The 10,432-nt window shown below is 38.9% G+C and overlaps 1 protein-coding gene across 1 annotated transcript; it reads left to right on the forward strand.

Moving 5' to 3' along the window:
* The first annotated feature begins 254 nt into the window (after positions 1–254).
* On the forward strand, positions 255–9,312 carry LOC141511519 (uncharacterized). Its single transcript, XM_074220670.1, has 3 exons — positions 255–393; positions 1,274–1,451; positions 6,992–9,312. Exons 2-3 carry the CDS (start codon positions 1,346–1,348, stop codon positions 8,512–8,514), a joined length of 1,629 nt encoding a protein of 542 aa, XP_074076771.1. The 5' UTR covers positions 255–393; positions 1,274–1,345; the 3' UTR covers positions 8,515–9,312.
* The last annotated feature ends 1,120 nt before the right edge of the window (positions 9,313–10,432 follow it).

Here is a 10,432-nt window from a genome sequence, read left to right on the forward strand (position 1 = left end):
CCCGGGCTCCCCGCAGCCCGGGCTCCGCCAGGGACAAGCGGCTCCTCCGGGCGCGGCCTCAGCGAAGCGGCTTTCGCGCGTGGCCTGGTGCCGCCAGCGACCCGCACAGACACGCTCCGGGAAGCCGGGCGCAACCATTCCGGGTTGGACTATATTCCCTCCCAGGCCTCCACGTGTCGGAAGGTGGGCTCCTCCGGGATGCTCTAGGAGACCCGGAGGACTCGGACGTCGGTGGTGGTCTGGGGGCGGGGGCAGGCCGAGGGCCGGGGAAGGAGACTGGGCCCGGGCCGGCCCGGGAGGGCGCCGGAAGGGACCGCTGCTGTCTGGCCTGGCCTCCAGGGGCCGCAGGAACGGCGGCTGCGGCGGGCGGCTGCTGGTGGCGGCCTGGAGAAGGTGAGAGCCCTCGTCTCCCTGTAGTGCCGAGTGTAAGGGGTTGAGTCCCCTCGCCCCCCCATCCGCGGCGTCTGGGCCGTGGTCTTAGGCCCCCGTGCGCGGGCACCCCGTGGTTACATAGGAGTGCAGATCCACCCATCCTCCATTCATTCATCCTTCACTGAGCTTTCGAACTATCTCGAATTCGGCTTCCCCACGCCCCTCCCCCACGGTCCCACTCACACTTCACTTGCCGCCCCTCCCGGTATAACCACCTTCCTTCCTCACCCCATACAGACAAGATCCCAGAAAAACATCCCTGTGTCCAAACTTCCCCTTGCCTTTTGGGAGCCCCCCAGGCAGCCCCCCTGCTCCTTAAGCACTCCTCCTTGCCTTTCTTTGAGTCTTCAACCAGGCCCTCCCCGAACCACACATATAAGTCCCGTTACACACATACGTCCCTTCCCTTCTTACACTCTCTCTCTCGTGCCAACCCCTACCCCATGAGAAACTTATACACTAGGCTTTCCTCCCATTCTCTCCATTTTCTGGTCCATGAGACTTGAAGTGCCGAGCTTATTGTCAGCAAGTACATGGGTGCAAATCCCACTAATCTACTTTTTTTAGTTGTGTGGGGCTTACCAACTGTATGACCCCAGGTGCTCTGAACTTCAGTTTTCTCATTTGTAAAATGGGAATAATAACACTTGCACAACTTCACAGGATAAATAAAATAAGGTAAGAAGAATAAAGTGTATAAAGCACTCTGTAAATAAACATCCCCACACAAAACTGAATCCCTGACCATTCCCTAATAACAGCATCCCTTTTCTTCTTACCATCTTGAGGTCAGATTAAACATGTCCTTTCCATCCTATTGATATCAAAACTCTTTTTCCAGGACTTTCATCTTTGCATGTTTCTTCACTGAAACAGAAATCCCTGTTTCAAGAACCCAATATAGTGAAGGCAAATGGCTAGGTTTCTTACTCAGGAGGAAGCCAAGAGACTGGTCTTCTCACAGGAGAATTTCTACAAAGATCAGATACTGGAAAATGATGGAAATATGAGTGCATTGGGTAAGTATTCACTCTCCTGATCCATAATTCACTTGGACTTTCAGATATCATTTTTAAAATTAAAAAAAATAAAAACAAAAACCCTAAGATCAGGATGGGAATTTGATCTAGAGAGATCACTTTAGATTGGGATCAAGAACTATAGATTTCCAGGTCTTCATGTGGTCCAGAGGCTAGATATTTTAGTCCCTGATACCAAGGTGTTTGGTCTAGTGAATGAAAAATTGGGAAATGAGTGATTCTTTAATTTCTTCCTTAGTCTGTACCTTCCCTTATGAGTCTTTCAAGAAAGAGCCTTTTTTTTCAATGTGATGATTCACTGCAAAGACTTGGGCTCAGTTTTTTGGAGGGCTTTAGGGCAGTACTATAGTACTGGCTATCTTCTGCCTCTGAGAAAGATTCTTTCCATTAAAAGAATCATAGACATTAGAATGATTGGGAGAGCTCTCATAAGGTTGTCCCCCTTCATTTTACAGTTGAAGACAGTAAGGCCAAGAGAGGAAATGACTTGCCCAAGGTACCATTGTCAAGAAATAGCAGATTCAGTATTTGAATGCAGGTTCTCTGACTCCAAAACTAATCTTTTTTTCTATTACAATAATCTGTTTCTCCCTCCCAATTGGAAGGGTTATGTTAGTTCAAGTTTGGAAGATGCCTTTTGCCCCTGTTGGTGACCATAGCCTAATCTTGCCATTCATTTCTTTGTGTATGTGATGAAAAAAATGGGGGATTTGGCAATAATGTATAGTGAATTTTGCTTCAAGGATCAGAAATTTCCAGATCTGAGGATCTGGAACCTATTATTGGAATTTATACAGATTATGCTTTTCCCTCCACTCTCTTCTTCCTCTTTTATACTTCATAGTCCCCCTCTCTTTCAGTAATAACCTTCTCTTACATCAGCTAGAGTTCTACATTGAACAGGTGGACTTTCATCAATGTGTGGTGGAAGTTATTCAGTAGTTACATGGGGTGCAATAAAAAAGGTTAAAAGCCAGTTCTTTTGAGGCATCTCCATCTCAGATCTTTTTTTTTATCACTTTATTTTATTTTTTATTCTCATTTTGTACAAATGGTTTTTTAACATTAATAAAATATTCTTGTTTAAGAGTAAATGAAATACCTCCTCCCCCCATAAATATGGACTTGCTTGAGTGATAAAGTAAAGGGGAGAGAAAAAAAATTAAAATTAAGAAAAAATAATGGTAATAATTGTAGGTATAGCCAGGTGGCGCAATGGATGAAGCACCAGCCCTGGAGCCACGAGCACCAGAGCCCACATCCAGCCCCGTACACCCAACAATCACACAGCTGTGTGACATGCAAGCCACCCGATCCCCACTGCCCTACAAAAACCAAAAAGAAGGAAAAAAAAAGGCCCAAAATAAAATAAAATAGTAATAATAGTGGGGTGGCTGGGTGGTGGACAGAGCATTGGCCCTTGAGCCAGGAGCACCCAGGTCCAAATCCAGCCTCAGACAACCAACAATCATCTTGCTATGCATCTCCAGGCAGGCCACCCAGCCCCATTTGCCCTGCACCCTCCCCCAAATAATAATAATGAAAAATGTGCTTCAGTCTTTGTTCCAACACCAATAACTCTGTCGTGGGTGGATCACATTTTTCCAGCGTTACCACTGCTGATCACAACTCCCTCCTTTCTTATGTCTCCACTACCATGTATTATATTTTCTCTCTCCTTTCACTTTGACTCTGCTGTAGGGTAGCTGAGTGGCGCAACAGACAGATCCCTGGTCCTAGGGCCAAGAGGCCCTGAGCACCCATATCACCCCTTAGGCCTAGCATCCACCTGGCCCTATAGTCCTGGACAGGCCTTCCAATCCCAACCCCTTGCAAGAAGTAGAAAAGAAAATGTATTATATCTGACCACTCTCCCCCCATGGTCCATCACTCACATCCCCACCTTCCCCCTGCTCCCCCCTCCTTCTTACTCCAGATGTCTATACCCCATTGAGTATATATGCTGTTTCCTCTCCTAGCCACCTCTGATGAGAGCAAAGGTTCCCTCATTCCCCCTTGCCTCCCCTCCTTCCATATCATTGCAATAGCTCATTGTAATAAAGAAAAATCTTATTATATGAAATATCTTGGCCTATTCCCCCTCTCCTTTTTCTTTCTCCCATTTCATTTCCCTTTTTTTTCTATTGACTCTATTTTTATACCATATTTTATATTCGAATTCAGCTTTCTCCTGTCCTTCAACTATAAAAAGCTCCCTCTACCTGCTCTATTAACTGAGAAGGTTCATATGAGTATTATCAATGTCATTTTTCTCCATCTCAGATCTTGAACTCTTTCTAGATTGTGATCTAGTGATTTAGGTTCAACATTGGAAAAAAAATGAGATACTCAGAGTTCATTCTGCAGTTAACAAAAGGAGATCTACATAATCATAGCAGGAAAAAAGATATTCAATAAGGATGGTCTTTGAAGACCACTCTAGTTAATTCAGCTGAGCAAAGCCCCCTTACCTGAGCTGCCCATTTTGATTCATCACCCAATTGGTACATAGCTGACTAAGGAAATGATGTTAGTAGCCTATATCTTTAGTTCCCCTCAACCAAATAAGTCTCAAGAATGGTTTCAGTACTTTTAAAGGAAAAACTAACCTAATTTGCACAGTGGCAGGAGTTAGGATATTACTCCCAACATAATGCTTTGTGTGCTTTAACATTACTCTGTAGAAGGGGCGGCTAGGTGGCGTAGTGGATAAAGCACCTGCCCTGGAGTCAGGAGTACCTGGGTTCAAATGCGGTCTGAGACACTTAATAATTACCTAGCCGTGTGGCCTTGGGCAAGCCACTTAACCCTGATGCCTTGCAAAAAAACCTTAAAAAAAAAGATAAAAAAAACATTACTCTATAGAAAAGAGAAGGCAAATGAGCAATTTTTTTTTAGATTTTTCAAGGCAACAGGGTTAAGTGACTTGCCCAAGGCCACACGGCTAAGTAATTATTAAGTGTATGAGACCGCATTTGAACCCAGGTACTCCTGACTCCAAGGCCAGTGCTCTATTCACTGCGCCACCTAGCCACCTGCAAATGAGCTAATTTTCAACAGAATAGAGACATGACTGAAGTGGTATTGTAGAAAAGTAGTCTGGAAGCAGTTCATAGGTTGATATTAAAAGGTACAACATTCACCCTCTTCGGAATAATAAGCCTCAACTAGAATGGTATCAATGAAACTAAAGATGAAGGGACAGATGTGAGAAATATTTCATAGGAAGAATAAATAGTACTTCTTTCTTCACTTCTTTTATTCAAAGATTAAAGTTCTAAACAGAGTAACTGTGGTGCCATTAACAGAAAAAGAGAAGTTGGGAGAGGTTATTTGGGATAAAAATTGGGATTAGGGGATCCATTAATAAAATAGAGATATTTCAAAGCCTTGTTCCAGCAATGTATTGTAAAGGAAGAACAAAGAAAACAAATGGTGGGAGTGATTTAAAGATTGAAGATAGATGTGAAAGGAAATCAAAAGGGTAAGAATGTCCTTGGTAGTGTTGATGTGGTTGACTCTTGATCTAGTTTGGACAAGGCAGTAAAAGTGTATTCTTTGAAGTTCATGAGCAGTTAAGAAAATAGTAGTATCTAAAAATGTAGAGAAGAGGGATTATCTAGGAGAATAGAGTGGTCAGTAGAAAGGTCAGGAAAGATGAGAACTGAGAAGACTTGGCAATTAAGAGATCACCTATGTTTGGAGAGAGCAGTTTTACTTGAATTTGATTTATATTGAGGTCAGAAGTCAAATTACAAAAGACTGAGGGGTGAATGAGAGGAGGGCACATGGAGGCAACAAATATAGAAAACTTTTCAAAGGAGTTTGGCTGAGAAAGGGAAAAGAAATAATAGGATAATAGCTTGAAGGGAGGCTAAGTTACAATCTGCTAGAAAAGATAGGAGGGGGTAGGATCAAGGGTATATATAGAGAGGTTTGTCTTGGCAAGGAGGATCACTTCAATAGCATAAACTGAAAGAAAAGGGGCAATAATAATGGGAACATGAGCCTGTTGTATAATATCTATTACCCTGACCTATAATTCCCTGGGAATGTGGGGCTTATTTTTTTGTTGAAACAAGATCTAAAACTAAAATAATCCAAAACTTAAAATGAGACTGGAATTATTTTAATTTGGGGCCTTGAATTATAGACTTCCTGATCTCTGTTCAGGATTAAGTGTTTTTCATTACTAAAATTTTAATTTGAGTTTTTAAGTATATAAAAGAAAGGTCCTTTTATAATTAACTTATTGGATTTATAATAGTTTTATTTATTTATTTTTATAATAGTTTTAAATATAAATGAAAGGGTTTTTTATATTGATAGACATGATTTTATTTTTGTTATTAAAAATGATTTATTATGCTAATTTTTTTTTTTAGTTTTTGCAAGGCAAATGGGGTTAAGTGGCTTGTCCATGGCTACACAGCTAGGTAATTATTAAGTATCTGAGGTTGGATTTGAACTCAGGTACTCCTGATTTCCCAGGGCCAGTGTTCTATCCACTGTACCACCTAGCTGCCCCATGCTAATAATATTTCTTAATGATTCCTAATACTTGCATTTTTTGTTTAAGCCCAATTGATCATAATAGATTTTTTTATTTTGTTGTAATTTTTTTGCCAATAGTGCTCTCAAAATGTAATTTTAATTCTCTACTTTATTGCTCCTCAGTTTGGAAATCAATATCAAGTTTGTCTCCTAGTAAAAAATATGGAATGGTGTGTCTATTTTGAAGACAGGTTTCTTTGTTCATTAAATAATTGTTAGAAATTACTTTAAGTTGGTTTGAACCTACCTATTTTGTTTTTTTTCTTTGTATTTATTCAATTGCCCTTCTTGATACTGGGTTATTTAGATTATTCCCTGTCTTGTTAGTTGTTATTTTATGTTTTTATAGATAGATGTTAATCCATTTCATTTAGGTTTTCACGTTTGTTGTCACTAGATATGTGTCTAATAAATGTTTCATTTTCTCTCCACTTATTGTGAATTCTCCCTTTTCTTGTTTTATTTTGTTAATTTGGTTTGGCTTTTTCTTGTAAAAGCAAGTAACGCTAGTTTATCAACTTTATTAGTCTTTTTTGGAGGAAAAAAACTTGCTGTTTGTACTGTAATAATTTACTGTTCTGAAATTTTTTTTAATTTGTTTCATCTTTAATTTTCAAAATCTCTTTTCCTTATTTTTTGATGATATATTTTTTCATTTTCTATGTTTAAAACAAAGTTAACTCTTTTTTTTGTTTGTTTTTTGTTTTGCAAGGCAATGGAGTTAAGTGACTTGACCAAAGTCACACAGCTAGGTAATTATTTAGTGTCTAAGGTCAAATTTGAACTCAGGTCCTCCTGACTCCAGGGCTGGTACTCTATCTACTGTGCCACCTAGCCACCGCTCCCAAATTATTCTTGATTAAATTTTGTTTCATTTTTATTTTTCTTTCTCTCTTCATTTTCCTTCCTTCTAGAGAAAATTTCCCATTTATTTATTTATTTATTTTTTTGTTTTCTTGTTTCAGATTGTGAGAGTACGACTGAAAAGAAGAAATGGAAGCCAAAGCAAGAAATTTCTGGAGACGAGTCATTTCCGGCAACATCACAAACAATTTCAAGTCATATTCCCCAAAGACTTGTGTCCATAGAAACCAGAGTATGTGAGGATGAGTTAAAGGAGCAAATTTTAAATATTTCAGGAGATGGACTAAGACATACTCAATTCCAAAAGAGAAGGTTCAGGCAAGTGAATATTAACCAAAGGAAAAGCCTCAAAGAGGAAAGTAACATGGAATGTAATGAGAGAGAGAAAAATGTCAGTTGGAACTCAAACCTTGTTGCACATCAGAGAGCTCCAGCAGAGGAGGAATCCCAAAGATGTGAAAAATATGATCAGAGGCTGAAAGAAAAGTCAGAATTTACTGAATATCAAAAAATTCATCCTTTAAAGAGAATGCATCTGTGTAATGAATGTGGAAAAGGGTTTAGCCGGGGATCAAATCTTACTATACATCAGAGAATTCACACAGGAAAGAAACCCTATATATGTGATGAATGTGGGAAAGGTTTTAATCAGAGCTCCAACCTCTGTAGACATCAAAGAATTCATACTGGGGAAAATCCTTATGAATGTAATAAATGTGGAAGAGCCTTCAGGGGGAGTTCAAACCTTATCCTACATCAGAGAATTCATAGTGAAGGAAAACCCTACGTTTGTAAAGAATGTGGGAAAACCTTCAATCAGAGCTCAGATCTCATTATACATCATAGAATTCATACGGGAGAAAAACCCTATGAATGTAATGAGTGTGGGAAAGCCTTTAGTCAGAGTTCACACCTTGTTACACACAAGAGAATTCATACTGGGGAAAAACCCTATCAATGTAGTGAATGTAGGAAAACATTCAGACAGAGTTCACTGCTTCTTCAACACCAAAGGATCCATAGTGGAGAGAAACCTTATAGATGTCACAAATGTGAGAAAGCCTTTAGTGGACGCACAGTATTTCTTAAGCATCAGAGACTTCATGCTGTTGAAGAACTTGAGCAAACTTTCAGTCAGGATACAGACCTTACTGAACATCAGAGCAGTAATAAGGAAGAGAAACTTTATGAATGTAATGAATGTGGTAAAGCTTTCAGGTGTAGCTCAGATATGATTAGACATCAGACAATACACACTGGTGAGAAACCCTATGAATGTAATGAATGTGGCAAAGCTTTCAGTCGGAACTCAGTCCTTATAGAACATCAAAGAATTCATACAGGAGAAAAGCCTTATAAATGTAATGAATGTGGAAAAGCTTTCAGGGGGAGCTCACAACTTATTCAACATCAGAGAATTCATAATGGAAAGAAGCCCTATGAATGCAATCATTGTGGGAAAACGTTTAATCAGAGTTCAGACCTTAATAGACATCATAGAATTCATAGTGGAGAGAAGCCCTATGAATGTAATAAATGTGGGAAAGCCTTCAGGTGGAGCTCAGATCTTGGTAGGCATCAGAAAATTCATATTGGAAAGAACATTTATGAATGCAGTCAGTGAAATAAAGTTTTTAGTCAGTTTGACCTTTACTCAGCATCAGAGAATCCAGCATCAGTATAATCCCATAAATATAATTATGAGGAAATGAAAACTGACTTTGCCTTTGCTAAATACTAGAGAGTACATTTTATGGAACAATCTCATAGGAAACTAAGGTCCTTGAGAGTATTTTAATCTATTTTTAATCAAGAATACCATAATAGAAAGATACTTTAGGAATGGAGTTGGAAATATAACACCTTTGCCTAAGCTTCTGTGGCATCAAAAATGGTATAAATTGAGTAGAACAATCTGATTTCTCCTTAATATCCCCACCAGAGTAGGTAGCAAGTTTAATAGCTCCCCATATACACCCACACACAAACTAGTGAGGTCTTCACAGCAACAAAAGGAGAGGTTGAGTGTGGGGACCTAGTCTTGTGGGAAAAAAGTTGGATCTAGTACCAGAGAATCTAATTATAAGAAATAGAAAACCTCTCAGCCTCAGTTTTTTCATCTTATAAAACTATAGTGCCTATCCTAAGTTTGTTTTGAGGATAATTAACATAATATATGAAAAGTCCTTTGTAATCAACTTAATTAAAACACATTTTTCAACCCTGGAGCACAGTTAATTCTATTTTCACCTTTTTGAATTCCAAATTTAAATACCATTTAAAAATGGTACATAACAAAACATAAAAGAGAATTGTTTATAAAACCAAGAATTCCCATTTCATACCACTTGATATTTAGAAAAGGTTATAATAAATTCCACATTATTTTTCAAAACTATCTTACATGTCTCTACTTAAACTCTTCTCCCCCCTGTACTCCTTAAATCATCCTGGGTTATCAGATAAATTTTTCTGGAGGTTGAGTCTAAGAGAACCTTCTCCCTTGGGTGATTTTGACTTATTCAGCACAACTTTGGAGAGAAAGGATATCTAACCATAATAGTCATGAGTATGATTATGAAACTTAATTCAAGAAACTGTTCTAGCATTCAAAAATGCTAGGTGCCTGGATTCAATAGATGGAAAATCCAATAAATAAGATGATAGTGGGCCCATCTTGGGTCTTCTTGGGGGGGATAAAAAGAGGACCAGAAGGGTGAAGGATAGGTTCTATGAAAAGGCTATGGAGGCATATTTGACAGGCACAGTAATGCCATATCCTGAATAAGTATCAATTGCAGTAAAGGTTAATTACCCTGAGATGAAGGAATAAGACCAAAATAATCAATTTGTTTAATGGAGGCAATCAGTATCATGTCATCTTTGCCTGTGAACACCATTGGGTAGAAGTAGCCAACTTCATGTTTAGTTAAAAGGATCATCTGGTATTGAACATGACCCTCACAATAGGCAAGGACATCAGTAAACCAGGAAAAACAACATTCCTCAGGAACCAGGTTCAAAAAGACAAGGGAAACTATCTGGTTATTAGAAAAGGAAGAATGTCATGACTTGGACCAAATGCCTCTATTTCTGGCAAACATAACCTGTTCATGAAGAGGACTAACATTTGAAGGATCCAGGGAGACTTGAATCATCTAATAAGAAAAGCTTCCTATATTTGGAAGGATCATCTTTGATCATCCAACTCAATTGGAAATTCTAGGCCAGGATAAAAGTATATCATCCATTCAATAGCAACTAGCCCAGAAACAATTGGGTAATTATTTTTTTAAATTTGCTTTGTAGCAAGCAGCCACTCACAAAAACTATTCAATCTAGCCTGTATGGAAGGAGACTGCCAAATATGATGAGAACTCAAGGGGAACTGAGAGACTGTTAGATATGACTTGTGACAGGTGTAACATCCTATACCACTCCACCCCATGTAGATTAGGCTAGTTTTTCCTTTATTTTTTTCTTAAAATTTTTTTGGTTTATTTATGTTATAATAATCTTGTTGTGAGAGTAAAGATAAACCC

The sequence above is a fragment of the Macrotis lagotis genome, chromosome 2, assembly GCF_037893015.1.
Source record: "Macrotis lagotis isolate mMagLag1 chromosome 2, bilby.v1.9.chrom.fasta, whole genome shotgun sequence".
NCBI lineage: Eukaryota > Metazoa > Chordata > Mammalia > Peramelemorphia > Peramelidae > Macrotis > Macrotis lagotis.

Coding starts and splice junctions, on each gene's coding strand:
- LOC141511519 (XM_074220670.1), top strand. CDS start 1,346: ATGGCTAGGTTTCTTACTCAGGAGGAAGCCAAGAGACTGGTCTTCTCA. Junction 1,452..6,991: donor TGGAAATATGAGTGCATTGG/GTAAGTATTCAC, acceptor TTCTTGTTTCAG/ATTGTGAGAGTACGACTGAA.